The sequence below is a fragment of the Rhodamnia argentea genome, chromosome 11 (assembly GCF_020921035.1).
Source record: "Rhodamnia argentea isolate NSW1041297 chromosome 11, ASM2092103v1, whole genome shotgun sequence".
In the NCBI taxonomy this organism is placed as follows: domain Eukaryota; kingdom Viridiplantae; phylum Streptophyta; class Magnoliopsida; order Myrtales; family Myrtaceae; genus Rhodamnia; species Rhodamnia argentea.
This window is the reverse complement of record NC_063160.1, coordinates 16,173,853-16,201,658: the sequence shown is the minus strand read 5'-3', so window position 1 is coordinate 16,201,658 and position 27,806 is coordinate 16,173,853. Positions and strand designations below refer to the sequence as shown.

Here is a 27,806-nt window from a genome sequence, read left to right as displayed (position 1 = left end):
CGAGTCAATTTCGTGAACTTCTCCGAAAAATCATTTTAACATCGTCTGACATGTCGATACACGTTTTCTGCGGCATCCTCGTGAGTGGATCCACGTCCATCGCGCATGATTGACACATTTGCATGGTTTCACATAAGTACGTCATGTGTTTCCAAAATTTTGAACCGTGTGATGATCATTGGAGCAACCCGGAGCTAACGTGTCAAGTGGCATTTGTCAGAGCTATATCGGCACAAGTACGAATCCGCGACGGCCCGTTCCCCTTTCGAATCACCAGGGAATGTCCTTTCCAACATTAGGGCCGGCCAACCCCACGATCAGTCCTCAGTAGCCGACAACATTCGATTAAATTAAAGAAGAACATCACTTCTCGTTTTCACATGTCGCCCTTTTTTGCCCCTGACTTCAATAAAGGCGGCAACGACGTCAAGCCAAAAGGAGGCAGAAGGACAAAAAAGGAAACAAGTCGCGAAAAAATCACAGGGGAATCAATTATGCAGCCCCCCCACCTAAAAAATTGCGACTTGATATTGCCTTGTGCGCGTCCAAGATGTTGGACCACTCTTGTGGGCCGGGGTTGGAATTTAGCTACCTCGTCGGTCCCTATAGTTGGGTCTATCGAATCCATTCGGTGTTTGTTGCATCGAAATAGGTAATTGGATGGATCTTACATGAGACTGATTGGAGATCAAAAAAGGAATATTATCAAAAGAATCTCGAATATATTGTAATTGTGCTAATTCGATTATAAACCCTTTTTTTTTATCAATTCAATACCAAGCTATTTACATTTGTGGTAATTTAGTCATTCCGACCAACTTTGATCGATTGGCATTGATATGATAATTTTTAATAATTTTTTTTTCCTTTTTTTTTTTATTTTTATCCTTCTACCTCTAGCCGGTTGCCACCAGAGGTGAGGGTCGGCGGGTTTATCGAGATCGCATCAATTAGGTGTAATTTGGGATTAGACTCGGACATATTTCCTCGGTGAAAAATTGAATTCGGGACTCTCCATCTTGGAAAAAAGAAAGCAATCCAAGACCTCGATTACAAAGAATTGATCAATGGGAATCAACTCGAAATCTAGTTCCTTCTTCCACTTAATGCGGGGGCGAGTGCTCATCCTACTTGAGCCAAAAAAAAAAAAAAGGGAGAGAGAAAGAGAGATGCATGGCATTTTTGCTTGCGGTATCCCTGTTGTTGGTTGATAGTGAGATGTGACTCAATTTTCGCGGGGGATGATGACATGATAAGAGCCCGAATAGACCTAATTGTAAAAGTCTTGTCATTTCGTGTAAAGAACTGAGTAGGCCAACCCAATTTTCAGTATTTTCTTTGTTAGATGCCGCAAGCATCTCAAATTTATACTCATTTTATAATTCAGTACATAAACTCCAATTTGTTTATTTAAAAAAAAAATTTGTTGGATCAAGGACCTTAACTTTTCAAATGAGCGGAGCACCGTAAGCGGGCTATACGCACACAAAAAATCGTGTGAATTCTAAAAGACAGAGAAGTATCACACAATGTCGACATTCCCCACGCTTTGCCACTCCCCACGCTTTGCCACTTGCGTGTCAAGTATTTTTTCTTATGTTTTTTGTTCCTAGGTACCGTTCTTTTGTTGGGGTTATTCTTGTGATTTCACATCCTCCGTCCCTCTCTCTCCTTTTTCCAAATCGGATCATTCACCATTGGTGGGGCCCACTAGCGCACAAGCCCAAGGACTCATACCCCTTCCCCTCCCCCCCTCTTTCTCACATAAGATGATAAAGATAGGGAAAATTTTAAATAATGATCCCAAAATATGTAATTATTTTCTCGAATAACGACTTGAAGTAGACTTTATTTCAAATAACGGCCTAAATGACTCAAATCATTTTGAAGAAGGGCATGATCGAAAATCTTTTAATTTTGTGCATTTTTTCTATTTTTTCCTTTTCCTTTTCTTTTCTTTTTTTATTTTTCTCCTCCCCTTCCCTCCCCGGCCATCGCCAGCCTCGAGGCTCGGGCAATCCACACCCGACGCCTGGCCTCGGGTGTGGGTCACGATGGAGTGGCGTTGATCCAGAAGACGCCTTCGCCAACCGCCATGGATGGCGCCAATCTCTTCCAGAAGCTCGGCCTCCCCCATCTTCACCAATCTCTCCACTAATTTCCACACCAGGTCACTCCTCTGGCACATATCAAGGAAAAATTCGATTCTTTTAATCATGTCTTGTGGAGAATGTTTCTTTTGATTCTCTCCCATTTGTTTGATCATGCTGTACATTGTCGTTAATGCTGCTCGATGATGGGTTTAGTGGGTGTTGCTCTGATTGTGGCGGATGATTAGTCTCGTTCCGGCGATGGCGGGACCGGGGAGGAGAAAAAGAAAAAAAGGAAAATAAAAAAAGAAAAGGGAAAGGGAAAAATAGAAAGAAAGGAAACAAATTTTAAAAAGTAAAATGACGAAAATATCCTTTGACTAGGCTTTTTTTTTAGATAATGAGGATACTTTAGGTCTTTATTTAAAATAAGATTCACTTCAGGCACTTATTTGAAAAAATAAATGCATTTTAAGTCATTATTTGAAAATTTTCCATAAAACTATAATGTAGCTCAAGAACTTAATACATGTTCCGAAAAATTAGGGCACTCATAGCAACATTTCTGGAGTAGAAATTCATTTGGTAAAGCAATTTATAGAGCAAAAATTCATTTGGTCATGCAACTTCATTTTTCTACTTATGGAGTATTTTTTTGCTCCAAAAGTAATTTTAAAGCCACTTAGAGAAGTTAAAAAAAATTATTTCCCTCTAAAAGTACAAAATCAAAATTTTCCAAAAAATTGATTTTTAGAGCAAAAGTGTTGCCATGTGCGCCCTTAAAAACTCGAAAAACAAAATTACTATTGAAGCTTCAAAAAGTATAACCCGAAAATGATTTATTTTATTAAAATACCCATTCATGATTATGAAATATGAATATTGTTTGATCTATATTCGCTCAATAAAATGTTTCTCGTGTCGATATTAAACCTAATTTATATAGGCATGGACTAAAATATATAATAAGCATGTAGTTTTTTTTTTTTTTTTTAATTGGAGAGTTTTCGAGGTAAGAGTTGGGCTTTAAGATAAGGAAAACCTAGGATAATTGAGAAGACACAACTAAGAGATTTAAAATTTAGAAAGAAGTAATATTTTGTTTTAAATTTTTTTTAAAAAATTTATTCTGAATGAAACGCTAAAGTTAAAAAATAACCATTATTTAAAATGCTCCTTAAAGAATAAAAAGCATCTTAAAATGCAAAACGAAATATAAAGGAAAAACAAGTATCTATTTCAACTGCCTATATGTTACTGTAGTAGTGCAACGAAACCAACGCTATATGTGGATAATCATTTTAATAAGGAGAAAATTCACCTAACATCACATCTAAATACATACTACATAAAACTAATTTGCTTAACTATTTACATTAATAAAAGTACGGTCATAATTTTTTTTTAATTCTTAGTTACGTTATATTAAAAATAGAAACGTTTAGTTCTACAATGTTTAATTTTTTTTTTTTTTGCAACTTAGTGCACTATTTTCTTATAACCTTAATTAATTGGCCTAAACCATAGCGGATGTGCTCAAAATGTCTATACTAAAAGTTTTCACTACTGCTAATAAAGATGTGATCTCGCTAGTAAATAGATTGGAGGTAGGCATGCTAGTATCATAGATGCGGATTCGATTTTCGCGCTCTTGCATGTTAGTAAATGGATTGGGAGCTAGGAACGTTAGTATCATACGTACGGGAGTTCGACTCTTGTGCTTAGCAAAATTTAAAAGACGAGAGATAAAGGTACGATAGATTAAAAAAATATACATATCTTTCCTTACCAACCGCTACTGTTGTCCAGGTCAGCAAAAGTCCACGGCAATCGCTTCCGTCGAAAATAACCCGAGTTAGTTACACCCCCACCCATGGTTAATCCAGCTCGTAGAATACAGCGAAACGACAGGTAAGAGCTGCGTGTCGTATTTATTTAAACACCCACGCATTTGCCCAGTTCCACGCTTTGTTTTTTGCCACTTCGGTTTCAGCAGGGAAGACAGAGTCAGAGCTGCCACCGGACCCAGAGCGCCTTACGACGCCGCATCGCCGCCGCTTCCATGGCCGTCTCAGGTTGTTTGCACCTCCAGATCACATCCGCCTCTTCCTCCGCCTTCGAGTGCCGCTCCGCTCGGGACTTCCGGAGCTCGCCTAGGCCGGAAAAAGCCAGCTACGGCCGGTTCGGCTGCCGACCCGACGCGGCGAAGCGGGCGATGCTGTCATCTGGCGGCCTCTCGTCTCTGATCTTCCGCTTCCCTCCAAACTTCGTGCGCCAGCTGAGCACCAAGGCTCGGAGGAACTGCAGCAACATCGGCGTCGCTCAGGTGGTGGCCGCGTCGTGGTCGAACAACAACATCTCCGCCTCCGCCGCTACGGGCGGAGGCGCTCCATCCCCCGCGGCGGCTATAGCCGGCGCTGCAGCCGCGCCGGTTGTTCCGGCGCTGGACTTTGTGGCCGGCGGGGAGGCGCTGGCGGTGGACGGCCTCGAGAACGCGGACGTGCTGTCCGAGGATTTGAGAACGCATGAGGCGTCTTCGTTTTTGAGCTCCGATGGGAGTCTCACGGTTCATGCAGGTATGGATCTGTTGCTTGCTATTGGCGATTAAGCTCATTTTATGGGAGAAATGAAGACAGATGTGCGAGGAGTTGTGGGTTGCATTTGTGGGGGCTCAGGCCCTTATGTTATTATTAGGGTTCTATTGTTGATCTCCTCATTGGCAACCGACTTCCTTTTGGCATATTTCTCGATAGCTGGTCATTTATAACTTTTGATTAAGTCGAATTATGGGAATGTGAACAAGGAGCGACTCTCTTGTATGTTTTTAAGGAATACAACTTTAGTCTGGTGCATTTGCAAAGTTTGAGAAAACTGTTGAAATAAACCAGCTCTTTGATCCAACTACACACCTTGGGGTTCTTTCTTTTAGGAGGATTTGTTTGAGCTCATTTTGCTGTAATAAGGTATTTTGATTATGCAGGTGAGAGACTAGGACGCGGCATTGTCACTGATGCAATTACCACACCTGTGGTCAATACTTCTGCTTATTTCTTTAAGAAAACTGCTGAGCTAATTGATTTCAAGGTACTAATATATCATGATGGATGATCTCTAGCTGTGTGTCAACCTCACTATTGCTCATGATTTTTTTTTTTGGTGAATGCAATTTGACCTGCAGTTTGTCCTTTTCTTGATTGGGGTACTTGTAATGTCAAGTTTTGGATAGAGCCACAAGTATTGATGGAGGGGCTAATGCCTAACATCACGTGATCATTTTTGCATTTTTTTTGTTTCTCTTCCTCTATATGGGAAAGCTCGGGCCTTTGAATTTCAGTAGTATTGGATGCTACTTGCAATTTATTTAAGCCATTAGTATCTCCCTGATTCTGCGATAGGAAAAACGCCGCGCAAGTTTTGAGTATGGTCGATATGGGAATCCAACCACAGTTGTGGCAGAAGAGAAAATCAGGTTGTCTTATTTTCCTCTGACTAGTACTGTCTTCGGTATTATGGACCCCTGTCCTACAAGACTAATCAAAAGTTGTCTTCCTTTTCCGATGATGCAGTGCTCTTGAGGGGGCTGAATCAACGCTGATTATGGCCTCTGGGATGTGTGCCAGCACAGTTATGTTAATGGCATTGGTTCCAGCTGGAGGACACCTTGTGACAACCACAGATTGCTACCGGAAGACCAGGATATTCATCGAGACTATTCTTCCCAGAATGGGAATCTCGGTAATTGGTTCTGACCTTATGTGCATTGCAGTTGCACATCTTGTGTACCTTCATGTTCGTGGGCTTTCGCAATCATTTCTGAAGATTTTGTGCTGGGATGATCCAGATATTATCTTCGATTTCGATAGTGTCGGATGAAACTTCTTATTTGAAAATGAACAGTTTGAATCTTCTTCTTTGATGAAGACTTTTAACTATTTTTTGCTGTCTTTTATGACGTGTACCATTTGCTATTGCTTGGGAGTTGGCTGCCCCTCATATATTTGTAGTGGAGGCCCTTTTCCTTATTGTTATTGTTGAAAATGCAGGCTACAGTTATTGACCCAGCAGATATAGAAGGCCTTAAGTCTGCACTTGAGAAGAATAAAGTCAGTATGCTTATTTTCACTCATTGTTCACTCATTGATTTTTTATGACGGTAATATTGATAGAAAATTGACTCTGTGTTGAGCTGTGATTTTGCCATTTTCTGCAGGTTTCTCTTTTCTTCACAGAGTCACCCACCAATCCTTTATTCAGATGTGTAGACGTCAAGTTGGTCTCTGACCTTTGCCACAGTAAGGGAGCATTGGTCTGCATTGATGGCACTTTTGCAACACCTTTGAACCAGAAAGTTCTGGCCCTTGGAGCAGATTTGGTTTTGCACTCAGCTACCAAATTCATTGGAGGGCACAATGATGTGTGTAATACTAGAGTTGCCACATGCTTAGTCACTGTAGCACGCAGAATTCTGTCGTTTTCTATTTGGCACTGACTTTTTGCAAATTCATTTTCAGGTCCTTGCCGGTTGCATTAGTGGCTCGCTGAAATTGATGACGGAAATTCGTAATTTGCATCATGTTCTTGGCGGCACTCTCAACCCTGTGAGTTATATCACAATGCTGTCTTGTAGGCTATGCACTTCCCAAAATCTGCAGGAAATGCTAGATGTTGGTTTGAGAAGGTTTGCTAATGTTGGAGGCGAGAGAGGGGGTGGGGGTGAGCAAAGATATGATTAATAGTTTGGCCCTTTAAGTTAGCTTGTGTTTGGATTTTAGACAAGAACTGAATGGGGGGAGTAAAATGAATGGCGCAAGACTGTTAACTATGAGAATGTTGGTTATTGAGAAGCCAAGAGAAAATAGAGAATGATTAGTTTCATCTCATACAAATTTACAGTGTGTCTATTTAATCGATGCCAGTGTTGCGTTTTTCCTCTCCTTATCGTCCTGTTTATAATTGTTTTGCCCTATTGATAGTTGTTATTTGTCATACTGATCATGGTGATATTCCTTCCTCTTTTATGTACAGAATGCTGCTTACCTGATTATCCGCGGTATGAAGACACTACATCTTCGTGTAAAGCAACAAAACTCAACAGCGCAGAGGATGGCCGAGATTTTAGAGGCACATCCTAAGGTACATATTGGCAATTTGTTCTTCATGTCTCCCAATTTATATGTCTGGTGAAAGAGCCTTCTACTATAATGTTTTCTGAAGTTTTTCATGCTGAGTTAATGAAAAGTATGAGTTGAATGGTGCATCTTCTCTCATTCTTCTTCTTTTTCATCTTTTCTCCCTTTCTGTATTTTTCTGTCATAGCGTTGTTTCCTTTTGGCATTGCTTTAATATGTTTATTCCACTGTTATCCTGTTTGCCTGATCATGTCAAGATCTTTTCAGAAGAACAGGATTTAAAAGTAGCTGCTACTTGTTTCATGTTCTTTCTTCACTTACTTTCTTTTGCAATCAATTAAATACAAGTGTAATTCTGAAATTAAAGGGGAAATAACTAGTACATCCCGATTTTGCATACCAAGTTAAATTTTTGAAGAATTTGATGATGCTTCTATCCTAATATAGTTATTGAGTACAAGTAGACAATCAGCCTCTCTTTTTTGAAATGAGATCTTGTATATGACTAATATAGTCATGTGATCAAACATATTGTCAATACTTGTACCAGATTTTGCATTTAGTTCTCGGAGCTCAGTTTCTTGTGTCTTTTAGGTACTTGTGAAAGTGACAAAGCTTCTTTTAAGGCCTTTGGCTATAGTGATTTAGGGAGGACACCGGTTGTGAATTATCCATCTATGTGGTCTTTTCTTCATTATATAGAGAGCACATGGAGAAAGCTTTGAGCATGGTTGTGTTAATCCTTTTCTGCTAATGCAATTGAGATTATGAGGCGTCGCTAGGGATAGCTCTTGGCTGCTTGAATTTGAGCATTTACATTGGGAGTGTAGAAATGATGAGCATGAAAGTGCAGTCTGTTTTTCGGATAGCCGCTCCATCCTTAAATCCATCTTCTGGACGTAGTATGATCAAGTTGCAGTTTGAGTTGATATCTATCTTCGATTTAACTAGCATTTTTTGATAATTTCATTAAATGGTGGATTTATGGAAGTGAAGATGATTAGATTTTGAATAGCTTTCTGTCATGTCTTCACTGTTCAAGCATTTTTTGGGGCATATTTTGTTGGTATCTGTTGTACATGCATGGAGATCGGTGGCTTAGTGTTGGCATTTGCAAGCTGTACGTGCGTGGAGATCGGTGGCTTAGTGCAGTTAAGAGTATGCATATGCTAAAACACTTGCTTAACATTATTGTCAGGTGAAGCGTGTCTACTATCCAGGCTTGCCCAGTCATCCTGAACATCACATAGCCAAGAAACAAATGACAGGCTTTGGTGGTGTTGTTAGCTTTGAGGTGATTTAGCGTCTTTATTTTCCGTTCCTGGTCATGAAGCTGTCTCTTGTTGGCTTTCCTGCACACAACCTTACAATTGTTGTTCTCCAAATCTTGCAGATTGATGGAGACTTGGTGACCACCATCAAGTTTGTGGATGCTCTAAAAATCCCTTACATAGCCCCATCATTTGGTGGCTGTGAGAGCATTGTGGACCAACCTGCCATTATGTCTTACTGGTATCCTACCGATGTCTCTCCTCTGTTGTCTTCTGTGTCCTCTTTCTAAATTTTATCGTACTGAACTGCAAGATAAATACTGGTACGGAATCTTATAGAAGATCTCTTTGGAGTGGTGTGGCATGTAGACAATTATCCGCCGTACTGGCACTCGATTCTGCTGCTTATCATTTCCGTTGCATCCATTATGGAACAGGGACCTGAGCCAAGCGGAGAGGGCCAAGTATGGGATTAGCGATAACTTGGTGAGGTTCAGTTTCGGGGTCGAAGACTTTGAAGATTTGAAGGCTGACGTTCTTCAGGCACTGGAGGCCATATAATGGGCATGCCCGCCTACTACTGCGCTCTTTTTTTGTGGGGTCTTGTTTAGTTTGGTGCTTCAATTGGATTTTGATCACCAAATATTGCCCTTTCGCTAATATTTCTCTTTTGATGAAACCTGGCATACCTATAGGCTATAGCCATTCTTTATATATGGATTTCTTTCCCGGGGCGCATGTTTCCCGTCCATCCTTTATATTTTCATACAAAAGCCTCGATGCTTTTTTTTTTTTTTTTCTGTTACAACTAAGGATAAGTCCATTGAGAGTATTAGACTTGAAAGGGCAATTGAGTCTAATCAAATCTTAAAACTTTTGACAAAAGAAAAAAATTAAGTCTTGATACTTGTTAAAATTGGTGTGATCAAGTCTTTTCATTTCAAACTTGGCTGTCGAAAAATGTTCATGTCGCTTTTTTATTAGTATTTTATTTTTTTATGCAATATACTATGTGGCATTAAGGTTATTTAAAGTACTGTTAAGGTTAATTGAAGTACTATAATAAGGTCGTTTTGATCAAAATCTCAATTTTTTTAACTGAAGATCAGAATCCGACCAAAAAACAAAAAAGTGAAGATCAGAAATATAAAAAGCTAAAAGTACGTTAGAAAAAATACAGGCGGGAAGCGCAACGATGATGGTCAATAGGGTTGCCAATGCCTCCGCAAGAGCCAGCGATCTTTAGCAAGATCCAGAATGAGGGCAGTGATATTGATTTATAAGAAGTTGGGGAAACTCTTGAATTAGCGGAAGCGTAGGGATGATTGCCCTCGTCGAGGCGCCAACCATTGCCGATGCCACACTAGTGATGGGGTGGCGGCCACATGCGGGGGCGGGGGCGTGGCCCTCCTTCTGTCTGTAGTTTTTTTTTTTTTTTGTCTATTTTTTGTGTCATTTTCACTTTCAATTTTTTTTTTTTTCAGTTTGTCTCTTTTTTGGAAAACTTTTGGATTTTTGCAAATTCTTATTATAGATATAGTGCAAAAATTAGGATTCGGATCAAAATAATGTCATTTTGATTTTAGTTAACCTTACCGCCATATAGGACGGCATGTAGGAGATAAAAAATAATAATAAAATCAACATTTTTCATTAGTCAAGTTGGACGAAGTTAAAAGAATAATTCGATTGCACTAATTTGATAAATTTTAGGATTTGATTGCACCTTTTAAATGTATTAGTATTTAATCGTACTCAATTTTTGGATTTCTGTTCTAGAATTAAATAACACGTGGTGAAAAAAAAAAAAAAAGAAAGAAAGAAAGAGAGACTTAAAGAGTGCGAGATGAGTCCTGTAGAAATAAGACCGCCAAAAACATCAGGCAGATGAAGGTGTACAAAAGCAGGGCTTGTCCTGAACTCGTGCATAACTTTGCCGGGGCATTAGCCCACTTGGTTCGCCTCTTGGCATCGACTATGGGGACTTGTAGAGGATAGGCATCCACCAAAATCTTTGCATCAAGTCGAACAAAAGCTTGTTAGGAAGGTTGAGGTTAGCCGCTAGAGGAAGCCCCTTCCTTCAAAGCTCAAAATATCATAACGAAATGAGATAATGTTGGGTCCCAATGTGCGGAACTCTATCGCGGGTAGGGATAAACGGTTTCAGGGTCAATTCAAATGAAATCTGAAATCTATCTGTCGGAACCGACTCCTCAACTTTTGGAATCTAAAACCTACTCTGGATATCCTAAAATTTGAAACTTATCTTGTCGCAAGTTCCACGATCTAATTAGGTTTCGCATGTACTTTTAATTGAACGGTTGTGGTAAATCATTATCTCTATCGATCACTTTTTGCTATTACATTCTATTTACCATAACTCGTATTTAGATACACGAAGGACATGAAAATATTAACAAAGTAAAAATCTCAATCATAATTGTCGCATGAAAATAGAAGGTATTTAGCCATGGACCAAGGATCGATTGAGCGTCCCCTTATCACGATGGCCGCAAGATTCCCCAGACGGCCCGAGGCGGTCCCGAGGGGAGGGGGAATATGCGGTGGTTGTGAGCAGATTCCGCGGGATGCCGCCGCCGCCGCCCCTAGTGCTGGTCCCGGAAGTGCTCTCTCTAAGATGTGCTTTCACCTTAACTGAAGACCAAGCCGTCCTCATCGGTCCCACCGCCATCTTCGTTAAGCTAGTAGTCAATCCTCGAGATTTTTTTTAGAAGGAGGAACATTTTTTTATTCTCTTTAGCATCCTCATCCCCACGACATTCCTTTATCAGCAGCAGCAGCACATTCGGAAGATTCCAATTTGTCTCTCTCCACGACCAAATTATTCCAACTCTCCTCTTTTCATCCTCTCTTACACAGGAGAAACTCTCGAGCGCCCCCCACCCATCCCGTTTCTTGGTTTGGTTCCTCGGAATCGTCGATCCCGTCGTCGGTCGACCCGCTTGCACCGGGATCGCCGGCCCGTTTCCCCCCACCCTTTTTCGTTTTTATTCCTATGAAATTTGGGAAGGAGTTCACGACCCATCTGGAGGAGACCCTGCCGGAGTGGAGGGATAAGTTCCTCTGCTACAAGCCCTTGAAGAAGCTCCTCAAGAGGTTCCCCTCCGACGCCGGCTCGCTCCCTCCCCACCTCCGCCTCGACCCGAGCCGAGAGCCCGCCCCAGGCGATGGTCGGCGCGAGAGCCACGACGGGGGCGGGCCCTTGGTGGACTTGCGGGAATGGTTCGTCAGGATCTTGAATGATGAGCTCGAGAAGTTCAATGATTTCTACGTCGACAAGGAGGAAGAGTTTGTCATCCGTTTTCAGGTTTGTAAAATTTTTTCTCTTTTGATATCATGTGTGAGGCTTGTGAGTTTCTGTGGGATTTCTTCTTTTGACTTGTGGATACACTTCTTGTATTTTGTTTTGGGTTGAATGATTTTGGCCTGGAGAACTCATGCTGCAATGAATTGGGGTGGAATCTTTCTGGTGATCACCGTGAATTAATGCGTCGTGTAGTCAATTCCCAAGCTTCTTAAATTGAGTTGAAGCTAGTGGTGGAATTGCTTATGATATAGCTCCATCTGATGGTTGAAGTTGCATTGAAGAAGGGGATTGGGAAGTCAAGAAATTGCTTTGAGCAAGTCGCAAATTTCAGTGTCATCTTGGAGCCGATATTCGCTCCTAAAGGTGATTGGGTTGGGCTCTGTAGTCGCATTTAGTCACTAATCCAGTGAATGGTTCTTAGTAAGAACCGGAGAAGTGAGTGATTTTGTCTCCATAGCGAACTCTAGCAACGAGGCGTTAGGGCGGGGATTTGTTGATAAGCTTCATTTCGTAAAAGGTTGTTGAAATACTTTTACTGCATTTTGACTTGACAACCATGTTTTGCTCTCTTCATTGTGGGGTGTCCCCACACTTATGTGTACTCCTGGATTGCACTTCTTCCTCTTACATAATGATGAGGTTGCAGGGCATGTGTGCTGGAGAGAGTGTACTACAGGAGTACTAAATATATTTTTTTGGAGCCTACAACCCAAAGAGAGTGTTAAATTCTTAACCAGATTTTACAACTTGCTTGTGCTCTCATCTTGGCAGCTCATTGGCTTAACTTACAAAACATCTTTTTTCTGACAAAAATTGCTAATTTCTTTAACCGTTTGTAATTCTCTTTATCTATCAGCATGGAATATCTTTTGCACTATTATCACCATGTTTCGAGATGCAATATGTTTGAGTTTGATATTATAACTTACTTTTCAACAGTCATATCATAAACTTGCTCCAGGCACAAGCAATAGTGTCAGCAAATTTCTACTTGCTTATTTTGAGGATTATATTCAATTGAGCCCCATTCTTTCCATTAGCCATTGTCTTGTAAAATGTGGTTCTGTATATCCCTAAAGTACAGTAAGGGAATTCCAATTTGGAGACAAATTTAAAGCTAGACAGTATCAGATGCCAGCAGTTTGTGAATAGATTCATACTTGAGACCTTGACCTATCAACTTGTCTCACGATACATTAAGCTTCCTCTTGTAGTCACGTTTCTTCAAAATATTGAGGTTCATCATTACTTGGCAAAAGATGATGGGCTGAAACTAACTTCTTTTTACTTTTGAAGAAGTGATTACTGTTCACAAACTTAATTATATATGGAAAGATTTGAGTTTTTATGGACATCGAATCATTTGCTCATGCATAATACATGCTACCTTGGAATATGCAATCTTGCAGTTTGGCTTGGGATTGTTTTCAAATCAAATTCTTATTATGGAGACTCTCAGTCGTGCAATATCATTTTCTTTAGTTATCCATTTGGAGTACTAATTTCTTTAAAATAATTTCACAATGAGTGGTATGTTTCAGAGTCTATAAACTTTCCTCAATGAGATAAAATGTTGGTTGCTGAGTCGTAGATGTCCTTGCTCCATGTTAAATTATAAAAGCAGTGGCTGATTGACTTGAAAAGCTCCTTTTGATGGGGTATTGTCCATCACTGTAGAAAGAACTGATCAAGGAAGTTTTGTTTAGTTCTTAGTTTGGAGAATCTACATTTTTAAATTGAGTAGTTCACATCATTGTAGAAAGGGCAAGAGAGTGGTGGCCTCCTGCCCTGATTATCTTTTATTAATGTGGCCCTCCGTGTAGAAACAGATTGTTCAGTAGGGTCAAATTGTGTTCATTGGACCTATTGTAATCCACATGCCGTGTCATGCTTGCTTTTTCCTGACCTTGGCTTTGCATCACTGCTTTCTGCTAACCAGGCATTTTCTTTTGATTTTGTGCAATTTAACATGTGCTAGTATCATAGAGAGAAGTATCATGGATGTCATCGCTGATTCCTGCGTGTTATCTCTTGGCGGGTGTTGCATATCTAATTTGGTTCTCAAGGGTTAAAGCTTTTTCAAGTGCAAATAAAAATTTTGATGGGGTGGGACTATGAAGTATGATAGTTTTTTCTTTGCTATCATGATCATTTCTACATTTTGACTTTTATTTTGGAATTGGTATTAAGTGCTGGGCCATCCTGAAATTGGTCATTGGTAATGTTGGAAAAATGAGTCAGTCGGTGTTGAAACTTTGTGAATGATATGATTGTGCCACTTGATGTCTCTTCAAGGAAGCATTGATCACTTGTTCATTTTTGGGTTTTCCTTTTCATTTTTGTTGCCTTACTGCAGGAATTGAAGGAAAGGATAGAGCGAGTTAAAGCAAAAAGCAGCAAAGCTGGGACCTCTACATCAAAAAGTGAGTTTAGTGAGCAGATGATGGAAATCCGCAAGGACTTTGTCACAATCCATGGGGAGATGGTGCTTCTTAAAAATTACAGCTCCCTTAATTTTGCAGGTACCTTGGCTTCTTATTTGGATTTCATTTCTAAATCTCTTTTGAAATGTCTCCTGCCAATGCAGGACACTTTCTTAGATGACAAAACGCCGCTTCCTCTAGATTGTAAAATCTTTTGTAAATGTCGTGTGGTGGTTGGTTTCAATTTCATTTTTTTTTTTTTCGTACTATCAAGTCAAAAAATCATTTCCTTTGGTTTTGTAGGCCTTGTTAAGATCTTGAAGAAATATGACAAAAGAACAGGAGGCTTATTGCGTCTGCCATACACTCAGCTTGCTCTGGATCAACCCTTTTTTACAACCGAATCACTCACGAGGCTAGTACGAGAATGTGAAGAAAATCTTGAACTTCTCTTCCCTCTGGAAGCGGAAGTTATTGAAGCAACTGGCAACCTGTCAAACCAACCAACAAATGACACTGCTGATGTCCCGACACAGCCGTCCTCGACACTAGGGGAGGAAACCATGGACATCTACCGGAGCACCCTTGCTGCGATGAGAACGATACAAGGCCTCAAGAGAGCGAGCTCTACCTATAATCCACTTTCCATTTCGTCGTTCTATATGAGACATGATGATGAAAGCAATGGGGCTGTGACCTCTGAAGACTCAGCCTCGAGTTCCCCTTGCACAGTGCAGAATGGGGAGGACACTGACCGGGAGGACGCAGACGGGCCCATCTAATCCAGTGAAGTTATTTTCAGTTGATTCCGGAGAAGCAATGGAGTTGAATAATCACGCTAATGTGAGCAGCGTGAAGACACTAACTGCAATCAATGCGAGTGAACGACAAGGCACTGTACAGTCCATAGGCACAGCTTCTGCAGTTGATGTAATTGAGCTTAATTATGTACACTTTCTGGAGGGTTTGCTCTTGGCATAAGCCATAGGCGGTTTGCTTTGCATTAAATGTGGCTTGTGTTCTTGAAAATTTGAACCATAGGGAGTGGTAAGTCTGTAGGCTTAGGAACTGCCCATGGCATATTCTGGAGTCTTTGATTAGTTGACTGTTCAGTTTGTATTTTTGGTTTGTTCATCAGGTAAATCAAAGAAGTTTAGTTACTGAGAAGTGAGAACTGCGGTATCCATCTCCCCTTCCTTTGACTTCTCGCACCACCGTTTTCAATATGATATTTTCCATATTCAAGGGAACATTTGTTAAGAATTGGAGCCTGGATCGAGAATTAGATAGATGTTTGGTCTGGATCGGGTCGGGATGGGTATCAGTCGTCGATTTTGCATTACATGACCCGTTTTCAACCTATTCAAACTCGGCTCAAATTACCCGTTTGGATAGGCTTACATGGAGCTCATCACTCGGGTAAGACTCATCACTTTCACGCCGTGTCCATGCTCCGACCACCGAACTCATCCACGCAGGTATTTTTATCTGTTAGCGTGACGCTCACCCATGTCTCCAAATGGCTGCTGGGTCACACGAAGTCTTAGCCCACGACTCGACCCGAGTAACCCTGTTTCATCATTGACTCAATGAGCTGGTCCATGAAGTTCCCCATTCTTCAGAGGCAACAATTTAAGAAGAAAAATTTAAAAGAGTTGGATCTCATGTTGGGTTTGGGTACAAGATTGGATTGGGGTTAAGTTGGGTATTAGTTGCTAAAATTGTATTGCATAAAAAGGCGTTAATATGGATTATATGGGCCATTTTGATTCATATCAATATCATCCAAACTTATCCGGTTGATAGGCCTAAAGTGCACCAATCATTTGAGTGATGGACCTCGAGTTAGGGTGCCAAACAAACTTCATGACAAGACCCGGAGCAGACGCTTTTTATAATACATCCGTTGTATGATACACACTTAAAACTTACGAAACATTGTCCTAATCAAGTATAAGAACGTCTTCATGTGTATTGTACACACTTCAAAAGTTACGAAACATCGTCGTAATCAAGTATAAGAATGTCTTGATGTGTCGAAAAATGGTTGTACGACGTTACAACGGGGTCGTCGTGATTAAGTGCAAAAGCCATCCGAAAATAAAAGTTACATGGTGTAACGGTACATCTGAGGAGCGCACGTATCAAATCGTGACAGTCATCCGTGGAATGTTGCTTCGCGAATTGCGCAAAACAACCAACGATTAACAAGTAACAACCCCGCTAAATTCTCTTACCACCTTAGTAAAAGGAGGAAAAAAAAAAACAGGAGATCTCACATCTGAGTGAGTGTAGCTTACACGCCTCCAAAAACGTCTTCACGTAGATCACCAATCGCCGAACCAGAACTAAGGAAGAAAGGAAAAGAAAAAGGAAGAGGACCGCGAAATGTCGAGGTTTAATGTGGCGCCGAGAGCGGTGATGATGGTGGTTTGTATGTGGAAGGTGGCGAGCTGCATGCGGTTCGACCTCGAATCGGGCCACTCCAAATGCATAACAGAGGACATCAAGATGAACGCCATGACTGTCGGCAAGTACTCCCTCATCAATCCTAACGAAGGCTATCCAATGCCTGACGATTACAAGCTCACTGTCAAGGTATATCGCATCATACCCTTCAATTAATTCTAGAGAAATTGCACTTTTTTTTTTTTTTGGAGTTGATTGGGACAATATGGACGTGCACAGCTCCCTGGCTGGGATCTGTTTGTCAGTGAGGCTTTGTTCTGAGGACTGATGAGATGATTGTTGAGCGGGGTTGTTTTGTGTTTGCTAGGTGAACTCGCCTCAGGGACACAACTATCATCACTCGGACCATGTCGAATCGGGTAACTTTGCATTCACAGCAGCTGAATCAGGTGACTACTCGACGTGTTTCTATGTGTCCGACCTCAGGCCCCCGAGGACGATGGTGATAGATTTCGACTGGCGGACGGGCTTTGCCGCCAAGGACTGGTCTAGTGTTGCTAAGAAGGGTAACATCGAAGTAAACATAAATTACTCATTTTGCAAACTGCAGTTCAATGTTCTTTACTGTTCTGTTGGCTGACTAAGATTGTGTTCCATGTTCATAATGGACCTGCATTCGCTATATTTGCGGGTAAATCTCTCACTCTCTCCACACTCCGGACTAGGCAATGGAAGTCGAGTTGAAGAAGCTGCTGGACAAGATCGCATCCATTCACGAGGAGATGTTTTATCTTCGCGAGAGGTATAATTAATCTGAATTTTTTCACACAATAGAGCCTGCTCAAATTGGTGACTGCTAGTTATCTATAGACTAGAGAATTAGACAGAACATGTCCTGTTGGTTCCATCATTACAGGATGGAAGCTCTTATTCAAGTTATATTCCAATGAAAACACGGCAATCTGCATTTAAACTTGTTTCTCAAGCTCATCGGACGAAGTCACTGATTGCAGTCCGCTAAAACTCTTGAGCACATGGAAAAATCAATCTTCAATCTCAGCATATATACTCTTAATTTCATGGCATGGCTTTCAGTACTTACTTAATACTTCACTGATTACCCAAAACTCTTGAGCACTGAAAAAATCAATAACATCTATACTCTTAATTTCTATGGTTTTAGTACTTAATACTTCGATATTAGACTATATCCTCTATTGCCGCGCCGTGACGATTGGTTAGAAGAAAGTAAAACCCTTCGATATGCACTAATCTGGTTGTGTTTTACAGGGAGGAAGAGATGCAAAAGCTTAACCGGTCGACCAACTCCAAGATGGGCACCTTCAGTTTCCTGTCACTCCTGATTTGCTTGTCCGTGGCCGGTCTGCAATTCTGGCATCTTAAGTCATTCTTCGAGAGGAAGAAGCTCCTTTAAGCCTCCATTCTAAGACTCAACAACCCGTTATTTGAAGCAGTGTCGCATGCTTTTACAGTCCCCATCATCCCATTTTGCATCTGCTTGACGCAGATTTGAGCGGGGCAATTAAACTTTCATTGATCCCACATCGGATCGGACTATGATCATGGATCTACAATGATGTTCGTAGCCTTCATATTTGTACATTGGTCATTGGATTATATTTGGAAGCTGTAATAACCAATTGAGCATCTCTGTTTATGCTAATTAAGGGCTTCGGCTGGGAAGATTGCTTGTTCCTTAAATTGGCATAGCACAACACTATTTTGCAGACAAGTCACTAACTGTACATGAATTTTCGCTCTACTGTAAGAGAAGAGAGACATAGTTCGAACTTATGGGAACGGGTTCAGAAGTTGCCGATAACTAATCCACAGTCTTGAAGCGTTTCTGATGAAAAGTTAGTGACTTTTGTTCTCCGAGGATTAGAAACTTAGTAGTGTCCTTTTCGTGCGATTTCAATGTTCCTCGATTGCCCTGCGATTCTCCCCAGGGTCATGTCTTGCCTGTGCTGTGCTTCCGAGAAGGATCGAGAGGATCGATGAAGACACTTGGCATGAAGAAGGAACGACCTTCCGCCTCGAGCTCAGGAGATGCAAGTGCCCATGATTCAGGTACGGCTGCAATGCGGAGCCCAAGCACCACTTAGCCTCGCGGCCGCTCTGGCTTCCCTCGCCGAGACCTGCCTTTCCATGCAAGGCCTCACGCAGATCCACGCTCGCGCTCTGCGCTCCCACCTCCAAGATCACCCCATGGTCCTCGCGAAGATCTTCCGCTTCGCGGCGGTGACGCCGTCCGGCGACTTGCGGTACGCGCACCGCCTGTTCGACCAAATTCCTCGCCCGAACGGGTTCTTCCACAACCTGCTCATTCGCGGGTACTCCAGTAGCTCGCAGCCTTGTGTCTCCGTCGACCTGTTCAATCAGATGAGGCGAAATGGGGTAGACCCAGATGGGCATTCCTTCACATTCCTGCTGAAAGCGCGGTCTAGAATGGAAGGGAGGAGCGATGATGTCCATGGGCTTGTGGTGAGGCTTGGATTCTCCGGGTATCTGTTCGTCAAGAATGCTTTGATCCACATGTACGCGATGGGAGGTATGCCCGCCGGTGCTCGCAGAGTGTTCGACGAGACCAGGGCAGCCGATGTTGTTTCCTGGTCCGGCTTGGTGACTGCTCACGTGAGAGCTGGGGAGTTGGAACTTGCCAGGGAGGTGTTCGACGCGATGCCCGAGAGAGACGTGGTTTCTTGGACTGCCTTGATTTCAGGATATACGCAGGCAAGCCGTTCGAGGGAGGCCCTGGAATTGTTCTGGGACATGGGGGAAGCAGGAGTGTGGCCGGACGAGGTCACCATGGTGAGTGTGATCTCTGCTTGTTCAAACTTGAAGGATGGCGAGACAGGGTTAAAGATCCACCGTTACATCGAGGAGAATGGGTTCGGGTGGATGGTTTCGCTCGGCAACGCCTTGATTCACATGCACGCGCAATGTGGATGCATGGAACAGGCATGGCAGGTATTCAATGGCATGGGGCGGAGAAGTTCGATCACATGGAACTGCATGATCTTGGCATGCGCAAACCATGGTGATGCAGAAGATGCTATAGACTTGTTCCAACGTATGGTTCAGTCCAATATGCGGCCTGACAAGGCGACGTTTCTGGCGCTTTTGGTTGCTTATGCGCACAAAGGACTGGTCGATGAAGGGTACAGACTATTCCGGTGTATGCGAAGGGAATTCAGCATCGAAGCAGGTATTGAGCACTACGGATGCATGGTAGATACGCTAGGCCGGGCCGGAAGGTTGGAGGAAGCATATAACTTGATCATCCGCATGCCTATGCCGAGCAACGATGTCATTTGGGGGTCTCTCCTGGCGGCATGCAGGATCTATCACGACGTCGAGATGGGTGAGAGGGTGGTGCGGAAGCTATTCGAATTGAATCCTCGTAAAGGAGGTTATTATGTGCTTCTTCGCGATATTTATATCGCCGCCGGTCGGACGGATGAAGCGAATGAGATGGAGCAAACTATGGCAGCCGATGGAGCTTTAAAGACTCCAGGATACAGTTGGTTGGGAGGATGAAGTCGCTCATTTCTAGTCATAGGCAAGAATCGCGGTCCCTAAGTAATCAATCGAAGTCAGATTATCTCGCCCAAACTGCGTTGGAATATAGTGTTTATTTTTTCCCTCCCTTTTGACAATTAAAAGATTGGTAAGGGCGATCATCGTAGCTGCCTCCTTTTGGCATTATTACCATGGTTTCACACCCGTTACGAAATTGATTTGAGCCACAACTACTCATTCCAGTTGCAGATGTACGAACGTCGCTGCAACCCCACTGGCGTGCCCATAAGCGTTGAAGAATAGTGTTAGGCACAAGTTTGTTTGGTTCGCGACATAACTAAGTAAATATTTTTGCGGCAGTTGCAAACAAAGGAAAGAAAATGTTTCGTAACTAATTAGGCAATTTTCCACAATTCTCAAATAAATGCAACTAAGTGCACAATTAGTGGTGACTTTATGGTTGAGCGTATAATTATCGTTACTATTTAAATCTGAAATTACAAGTCAACAAGGACGCAAAACTAAATTAAAGGCTCGTTATTTTAAATTCTCAAATTATTTATATATGATAAAATGATAATCAATCAAAAAAATATTTGTAGTATATCAAAAGGATCGTCCAACATGATTGTGTGCATATCTTATGGTTGAGTATTACCAAAAGATAATCAGTTATGATCCTTATCAGACCATTATTGTATATTTTCCCAACTTTGAAGATTGAGAAAGTCCAAACTATTCTCTTCTTTCTCAACATGCTCAAACTCAAACTGAGAGGTCCATAAAGCCGATTGCGTCAGTGACGTTCTCTCTTATTGAACCAAGGAACCTGAGAGGAACTTAGATAGGCTTCTCCCAAGTTTGAAGACCAAGTGTTTGCAAGGCTTCAATGGTAAAGACAATTTCACACCCAAAGACGGGGACAGTAAGTTTTTCATGGTGACAGAATAGGGTAACTTTCCCTAATCCGGGGTGAAGAGTGTTGCTGAATTTACCACTCCTATTAACATCAACAAGGGAATGGTGCGACTCTCTGCAAGTTCTGTGTTGCCATATTTCACCAGTGAAAGCAGAGAGAGGAAACAAGAAGTCCAATCAAAACTTGCAACTTTATTGTTGCTTGATTTACATATTTTCGCAAAAGAATTATATTGAACAATATTATTGGTAACTAAGAGAGCAAAGAAATCTATAGTTCACTTCTGCGTATCTTCGTGGGCACATTCATGGTATGTGTAGGGGCTCATGTCATTCCATGATAAACAGCACTTGATCTTCTTCTGCTGAGGAATGTGAAACTTGGGTTCTCTTGGGATAGTTGGGTTTTTCGATGACCTGCACAAGCGAAGAAAATAAATTCAATATCTGGGTCGACTAACATCAAACAGAATCTACACTGTCTTGAAAGAAAAAGCAGTCGTTTGATGATCTGAGTAGAATTAACAAAAATCCTTTCCTTTCGAAACACAAGATCTCGTAGCAGAAGTCACCAAACTCATCTAATAATGTCTCACCTAACCTTTTCAACAGTAGAGACAGACGGATGTGAAATCATAAGAAGATAGCCACTTGAACCGAATAGTGTCTAAAAAAGGGGAAAAAAGGGTCCTAGGCTAAATTCAGTCAACCTTTTCTTTTTTTTTTTGGTCGGGAAATTCAGTCAACTTATAACGTCACTTTTAGACTGATTAGTGTTTAGTTTTTGATGAAAAGTTGGAACACCAATGAAGAACCTTCACCATTTCTTCAGTGTAAAACTTTACCTCTTCGGCATGAAAGGCCTGTCGAAATATGGCATGGGTTGTGCCTTCGGCACAAGTTCTCTTCTTAGCCTTCTGATTTCTTCTTCTTCTGCCAACTATGAGAGAGAGAAGAGATAGAATTCATTAATGAGAAAAGAAGCTACACCAAGCCTTAATTCTTATGATATTCTTGTACATACCCTTTGCTGCCTCTCCCTCTCCATCTTGTATTGCTCAATCAGGCTCATCTTTTCTGCTATCTGAAGAGCACAGAAAGAGAGTATGGAACATGATTGATGTTTGTTTTGCATTATTAAATATCTAAGGCATGAAAAGCGTGTCAACATTAAGGCAGGAGCACCTGGTGGTCAAACTCAGCTCGCTCTGCTGCCCGCATATCACTGTGTAGCTTCAGGTCGAGTGGCCTAGTAATCTCCTTTACGGGAGGTTTGATGAGACACTGAGAAAAAAAGAACAACAGCGCACCAATGAAGAACAGTGGCCAAGAAATGGTCTTAGAGCTTGAAGCCTCGGAGCATGACAAGTTCTAAATGTTTCTGGATTTACCTATAAGGCAGTTAAACTATGCTTTCAAAGACTGGTTGCATACAAAATCCCCAATAAATGATTCCCTTCTCTCAATGGTTTGTATAGGAAGGCATGTTTGGTGCCCTATTCCCATTAGAGTACCATATGATAAAAATTAAACAGTTTTGCAGATTTCTATGGAAAGATGAACCTCACCTCCGGTTCATCAGTTGTCCATGGCAGACCTTGCGCAACTGGTATCCGCAGTCTGTCTTCCTCATCCATGGTCTCTCGCATCTTCTTCATGAACTCCTCCTCTTTCATTCTTCCCCTTTGCTGCAAATATATGACCAATAGCAAATGGCAGTCAGTCAGTCAGTTTGGCGACCGCTTTACATAGTTTTGGCACATCAAGATAATTTCTAGTTGTTACCTCAGTTCTCAGCTGAAAAGGTTTTTGGCTGGTGACTCTCAGCTGTTTCTTCTTCCATCTACTTCCACCTAATGTTCCATATGATTCGAGGCTCTAAAATCACAAACAAGAACACATGATCGATACACTGCCTAAACCAAATTATCAAGGAGAATTTCCAACCACATTCGAACTAAAAAGTAAAAATAGAAGATATTCCTTACATTTCTACGGCTTCTCCGACCCCCATTAGAAGTTCTGCTTGAAACGCTAGAAGTTCACAGGCAAATAAAACCCAATCAGAAGAGAGAACTGCACAGTCGAACCCAAAATAGGCCCAGAAAGATATCATCAAAACATAGAAAGCTCGGCACAACTGCACTACTGTTTGACAAACCTTCCTTGGCTGCTGTCCCATGAAGAAGAAAGAGAAGCACGCGAATCCAGGCCTAGATTCTCGGCTGTCAAGTGCAATTCCGACGGAGAGAAGGAAGACGAAGACACCTCCGTTTCTGGGGCCTTTGGGGGCGGCAATCCCGGCAACGCCCAGTTCATCACCTTCTTCCTACTCTGCTCTTCAGCCACCTCTCTCTCATCCTTCGAATCTGTCTCCTTCGGGTTCGGTATCTTCATGAGATTTTCAAATGCTTTAACCAAATGCATCACTCTCCCGCACCCGCTATCAGGCACGCTCTTCCTCGCCTCTTCCATCAACTTGTCCCTCCTCCTCTTAACTGTGGAAACCCCAACTTGTATCGGAGCAGCATCAAACTCACCCAGCTCGCAAAATTCGGGATCCTCGAGTGGAGACGACCGATTTTCCTCAATTTTCCCCTGAAAACCCTCCTCATTCCCCAAATCATGTACCATCAACCGATTCTCCATCTCTTCTCCTCGTTCAATCAACTCACTTCCCTCACCGTCCTTGCTCTTAAAAAACTCCTCCTGCGAAGCCCTCAAGCTCTCGTAAGCCACGCAGAGACACTTCTTCGGATGCCCACCGGTCTTCTCCTTGCACTTGCACGCCGCTGCTCTCGGCCCCCCGGCCTCCCCTTTCCTCGCGTTCCTCTTCGCCAAAACGAACTTCCGATCCCGAATTCTGTTCCTGGGGGAGTAATTACTCACCGGATTAGGGTTCTTGGAGGCCGATTTCTGCGATTTCGCGGACTTGGCCGCCGCCACGGGGGAATTGGCCACTCTGGGGCCAGGGCTCGAGTGCGAGAGATTAGGGTTCACATTCTCACACAGCTTCGCGGTCTCCTGCTGATTCTTCAACCTGGACGACGCTTTGGATTCCTTCGCCGGCGTCACAGATGAGGAACTCTTATGGACTAAATCCATCACCAACAGGAACGAATCGCCAGCAGGAACGAATTCGGGTTTTAGGGATTTTCAGAGAGAGAGAGAGAGAGAGAGAGAGAGAGAGAGAGGAGAGATTTGGTCTTTGGTTTGGCGCATCGATGCAGGAGTTAATGTGAAGAGAGCGAGAGTGAAGGGAGGAGAGAGAGAAGAAGAATGGAACGTTGAGGGTTTCCGGAGGGGAACGCTCTTTGTAACGGCTAGTTTGTTTCGGAGCGGAGCTGAGCCTTTTTGGGACGTTGGATGATCGATTCGAATTGTTGTGGGGTTTCCAGCCGTTGATTGTGAGGGGAAGATTAGGATCTCAATTACCCAATGAGAAAAGCCCCCCGTCCTTCTTTGTGGATAAAATAATGAGCTAATATCATAAAAAATTCCAAACTAGTATATTCGTGACAAATTTGCCTCTAACTATTTTTTTTCCCATAAAAAACTCTAAACTGTTATACCTATGATAAATTTACCCTAAACTATTTTTTCGACCACCAAAAATTTTAAATTGATACATTTGTGATAAATTTATTCTAAACTAATTATTTTAACCACCAAAAATCATAAACTGATACACAAGTGACAAATTTATCATCCTTTAAATTGGATTGGTATCACGAAAAATCTCAAATTGATACACATGCGATAAATAGAGAGTAAAGCCCCAAACATGTACATTCGACAATTGCCACGAGTCATCTAACTCAACAATTTAACGATAAAATTTAACGAAAACTAATATATAGTAAATTAGTCACATGTGTACCAGTTTGGGGTAAAATTATCAAATGTGTACTAGTTTAGTGTTTTTGATAGTCAAAAAAAAGTTTGAGAAAAATTTGTCACAGGTGTACAAATTTAGGATTTTTCGTGATATTAACCATAATATAATGAAGCCAAATTTTTTTTCCCGAGCTAATTTCAGTTTTTGCTTTGGCCCCAAAAAGTAAAATGCCATTTTTCACTTTAGATCAATTGTCAACTTTTATTTATGAGGGAGAAAAGGCACAAGTTGAGAATTACCATTACCATTAGAATTTAGAAATTACCATTACCATTAGAATTTAGAAATTACCATTACCATTCGACCAAAAGAAAAAAATTACCATTACCGGGTAAAATGACAAATGTTGAAAGTAGAGGCTATGACCATTTGGTTCATTAGATTTGCCCAAGGGACTTTGAGAAAATGCAAATACTTTTGGGCTAAAAGTCTTTTTCAAAATGCAAGTAGTGTTTGGTATCCACCATAATCTTTAAAGATTGACAAATTCCACTTCTTCATCTTCTTCTTTTGGGAATGACGCAGCCATCATAATGGCTGGGATTTGGTCGTCTGAAATGTGTTCATGATCATTTTCGGATTCTGAAGAAGGAGATGTTTCTGATGGTGGTGCAGATGATGTTGAAGAAGAATCATCTTGCTCGGTGGCTTGAATTGTGGAAATGGATGGAATTTGTTTCCTCAAAAAACTTTCAATGGGATTAGAAACCATGAATGAAGGTAGCTTACGTGAAGGGGAATGTGGAGGTGAGTCGGGAGGTTCTGGCGGTGCTGGGGGAATTGGAAAAGTAGGAACGATGATGATGTGTCGGAGAATTTTGTTCTTTCGGCATCAAGCCTTCTTGATTGCTTTGAGACGAGCTCGAAGAGCGAGTACGTTTATACCGAATCAAGGTACTGTCTCAAGAACTTCTGGAAAGGGGTCGAAGAAGTTTGGCTAGAAGCTTGGGACGAACGAGTAGTAGGACGTGTATGGGGGGAAATGGAGAAATAGGGGAAGTAAATGAGGAGAAAGGTGGTTGGTACTCAAGTTGAGCTTTCGATTTTCAAGAATGAGGATCTGTCTCTTGACTTCTCTATTTGAGGAGTCCGGTCTTCTAAGTAATGGTGATGGAGTGTTGATTTTCCATCATGTAGACTCTCTTAGAAATCGCAAGCATCTTGCGGATGTGTGTAGAAGCTTGATCAACTCGATCTACTTGAGTAGAAACTTTCTCAAGAGCCACGTTTTGGGCTAAGGCATTTTCCGTCCCAATTGAGAACGATTTCATTGGAGCTGGACCTTTCTTTTCCCATGTGGGTCAATCTCGGTTAGTGCGGGTATCTTAGGAGCATGATAATCCTGCTGAGGGTCGAGTGGTGGAAAATTTAAAGTGGATGAGTGAGATTCATCTGTAAGTGGAGGAAAATCGCCGGGTTGAAACATACAGAATGCTTGGAAGTGGTTCGGGGATAGGAGCACATGTGTATGGTTTTGGGAGATCAATGGAGCAAGACGGATTTTTCTTGATCCATTTTTGGATGGGTTTATAAAAGGGACTGGTAACAGGTTTCTGAGGCGGTATTGGTGGATATTTTGGGGGTCTCGGTTTACAAGAGGATGGAGAAGGAATTTGAAGTACGGGAGGGGCACCATACTAAACAAGGTATTGCCAATTTCCGCCGTCTTCGCCAAGAGGACCTACGGTGGGATCACCGTCAAGGTACCGTTGATACAAGGGATCTTTCTTCTTTTTCTTTCTTTTTGAAATGGATCTTTCTGGCCTTTCACAGTTCTTGTCATACTTGCGGTTTTCTTTTAAGAATTGGTCGAACTGTCTTTTTCTTCCGCATTTTTCTTCAATGGCAATATGAACGACTCTTTTTTTTTTTTTGTGTTGTTTTTAAGAGAGGCCTTTGAAGATGTTTATCAACTTCATCCGCAATCTCTTTAGGAATGGAGGCTAAAAGATTGGTTTAAGATTGATGTACGCCCGAGATGATAAAAGAGTCGAATCATCTCTTTGAAATGTCTATCAAGATCCTTTCGAGAAGTGGAGCAGCATTTTCGTTCAAAGAACTCTTTTCGCTTGAGTTCTCTTTCAGGTGGGTTGACCAACAAAATACAGGAATGACCATAGCGATTAAAGTTCATTAGGAGAAAAGCAATTTGGTCTTGTTGAGATGGAGATCCACCGAGTCTTTGGGGTTCCAATGAACTTGCTAGTGAATTCTAAGAGAACTTCATAAGTGCTTTGTTCGAAGATTTCGGCAACAAGCCATGTATGGAACTCCTGGATTTTCATGGGCCAACGATGGTAAGGAACATCATCAAGAGTAAAGTACGTGCTTGATGAGGAATGGGCTGGACGAGATGATGGACTTGGATCTGAAGGGGTTTTAAGATTGACAAATTCCACTTCTTTAGTATGACAAGAACTGTGAAAGGCCAGAATGGAAGATCAAATGCACCAGACACTGTAATGATCCGTCTTGCTCGGGTCACAAGAAGAAGGTTCATTTCAAGAAGTTTTCATTTGCGAAGCCTCGCGAAAGCAAGTGGAAATTCCTCAGAAAGAAATCACGCGGTCGTTCTGCAAAGCACCGCAAGAAACCCAAGTCTGACAGATGTTATATTTGCAACAAGAAAGGTCATTTTGCAAAGAAATGCCCCCAAGCAAAAAACAGGCGTTACATGATCAGAAGATCTCTCAAAACACAGATCTCTCTCGTATGAAGACGTTGAATCCATCTTCTCCATTGAAGAAGAGCCGTCTCAAACACTTTGTGTGCCATGAAACTACTCTTCGATTCAGAC

The 27,806-nt window shown here is 41.8% G+C and overlaps 5 protein-coding genes across 7 annotated transcripts; 4 read left to right on the top strand and 1 right to left on the bottom strand.

The window, feature by feature from the left end:
* The first annotated feature begins 4,040 nt into the window (after window positions 1-4,040).
* LOC115729712 (cystathionine gamma-synthase 1, chloroplastic) lies at window positions 4,041-9,228 on the top strand. The gene is made up of 11 exons (XM_030660337.2): window positions 4,041-4,666; window positions 5,071-5,174; window positions 5,486-5,559; window positions 5,657-5,825; window positions 6,134-6,193; window positions 6,301-6,504; window positions 6,602-6,688; window positions 7,116-7,223; window positions 8,418-8,513; window positions 8,613-8,731; window positions 8,928-9,228. Exons 1-11 carry the CDS (start codon window positions 4,153-4,155, stop codon window positions 9,049-9,051), a joined length of 1,659 nt encoding a protein of 552 aa, XP_030516197.2. The 5' UTR covers window positions 4,041-4,152; the 3' UTR covers window positions 9,052-9,228.
* Window positions 9,229-11,292: 2,064 nt separating this feature from the next.
* On the top strand, window positions 11,293-15,408 carry LOC115729715 (SPX domain-containing protein 4). Its single transcript, XM_048272535.1, has 3 exons — window positions 11,293-11,818; window positions 14,175-14,340; window positions 14,545-15,408. Exons 1-3 carry the CDS (start codon window positions 11,507-11,509, stop codon window positions 15,021-15,023), a joined length of 957 nt encoding a protein of 318 aa, XP_048128492.1. The 5' UTR covers window positions 11,293-11,506; the 3' UTR covers window positions 15,024-15,408.
* A 1,059-nt stretch (window positions 15,409-16,467) lies between these two features.
* LOC115729717 (transmembrane emp24 domain-containing protein p24delta9-like) lies at window positions 16,468-18,334 on the top strand. The gene is made up of 4 exons (XM_030660344.2): window positions 16,468-16,839; window positions 17,018-17,227; window positions 17,376-17,452; window positions 17,941-18,334. The coding sequence occupies exons 1-4, from the start codon at window positions 16,630-16,632 to the stop codon at window positions 18,083-18,085; spliced, it is 642 nt and encodes a 213-aa protein (XP_030516204.2). The 5' UTR covers window positions 16,468-16,629; the 3' UTR covers window positions 18,086-18,334.
* Window positions 18,335-18,471: 137 nt separating this feature from the next.
* On the top strand, window positions 18,472-20,614 carry LOC115729714 (pentatricopeptide repeat-containing protein At5g15300-like). Its single transcript, XM_030660341.2, has 2 exons — window positions 18,472-20,249; window positions 20,478-20,614. The coding sequence occupies exon 1, from the start codon at window positions 18,721-18,723 to the stop codon at window positions 20,209-20,211; it is 1,491 nt and encodes a 496-aa protein (XP_030516201.2). The 5' UTR covers window positions 18,472-18,720; the 3' UTR covers window positions 20,212-20,249; window positions 20,478-20,614.
* A 669-nt stretch (window positions 20,615-21,283) lies between these two features.
* On the bottom strand, window positions 21,284-24,431 carry LOC115729713 (protein WVD2-like 4). Of its 3 annotated transcripts, none has more exons than XM_030660340.2 (8): window positions 23,273-24,431; window positions 23,100-23,133; window positions 22,897-22,989; window positions 22,680-22,799; window positions 22,297-22,395; window positions 22,136-22,195; window positions 21,957-22,051; window positions 21,284-21,528 (listed from the first exon to the last, which is right to left on the bottom strand). In XM_030660340.2, exons 1-8 carry the CDS (start codon window positions 24,214-24,216, stop codon window positions 21,390-21,392), a joined length of 1,584 nt encoding a protein of 527 aa, XP_030516200.2. In that variant the 5' UTR covers window positions 24,217-24,431; the 3' UTR covers window positions 21,284-21,389. The 3 variants fall into 3 exon arrangements, with proteins under 3 accessions (XP_030516200.2, XP_030516199.2, XP_048128761.1); XM_030660339.2 differs by having other exon boundaries at window positions 23,100-23,145; window positions 23,273-24,430; XM_048272804.1 differs by lacking the exon at window positions 21,284-21,528 and adding an exon at window positions 21,564-21,753 and having other exon boundaries at window positions 21,926-22,051; window positions 23,100-23,145.
* Window positions 24,432-27,806: the final 3,375 nt, after the last annotated feature.

Bases quoted from the DNA above. Each gene is read 5' to 3' on its own strand.
- LOC115729712 (XM_030660337.2), top strand. From the start codon at position 4,153: ATGGCCGTCTCAGGTTGTTTGCACCTCCAGATCACATCCGCCTCTTCC. The intron at 8,514-8,612 runs GTGATTTAGCGT...CAAATCTTGCAG, and splicing joins GTGGTGTTGTTAGCTTTGAG to ATTGATGGAGACTTGGTGAC. The intron at 8,732-8,927 runs GTATCCTACCGA...ATTATGGAACAG, and splicing joins CCTGCCATTATGTCTTACTG to GGACCTGAGCCAAGCGGAGA.
- LOC115729715 (XM_048272535.1), top strand. From the start codon at position 11,507: ATGAAATTTGGGAAGGAGTTCACGACCCATCTGGAGGAGACCCTGCCG. The intron at 11,819-14,174 runs GTTTGTAAAATT...GCCTTACTGCAG, and splicing joins AGTTTGTCATCCGTTTTCAG to GAATTGAAGGAAAGGATAGA. The intron at 14,341-14,544 runs GTACCTTGGCTT...TTGGTTTTGTAG, and splicing joins CAGCTCCCTTAATTTTGCAG to GCCTTGTTAAGATCTTGAAG.
- LOC115729717 (XM_030660344.2), top strand. From the start codon at position 16,630: ATGTCGAGGTTTAATGTGGCGCCGAGAGCGGTGATGATGGTGGTTTGT. The intron at 16,840-17,017 runs GTATATCGCATC...TGTGTTTGCTAG, and splicing joins ATTACAAGCTCACTGTCAAG to GTGAACTCGCCTCAGGGACA. The intron at 17,453-17,940 runs GTATAATTAATC...TGTGTTTTACAG, and splicing joins ATGTTTTATCTTCGCGAGAG to GGAGGAAGAGATGCAAAAGC.
- LOC115729714 (XM_030660341.2), top strand. From the start codon at position 18,721: ATGCAAGTGCCCATGATTCAGGTACGGCTGCAATGCGGAGCCCAAGCA.
- LOC115729713 (XM_030660339.2), bottom strand. From the start codon at position 24,216: ATGGATTTAGTCCATAAGAGTTCCTCATCTGTGACGCCGGCGAAGGAA. The intron at 23,146-23,272 runs GTTTGTCAAACA...GTGAACTTCTAG, and splicing joins TGGGACAGCAGCCAAGGAAG to CGTTTCAAGCAGAACTTCTA. The intron at 22,800-22,896 runs GTAACAACTAGA...ATATATTTGCAG, and splicing joins CTTTTCAGCTGAGAACTGAG to CAAAGGGGAAGAATGAAAGA.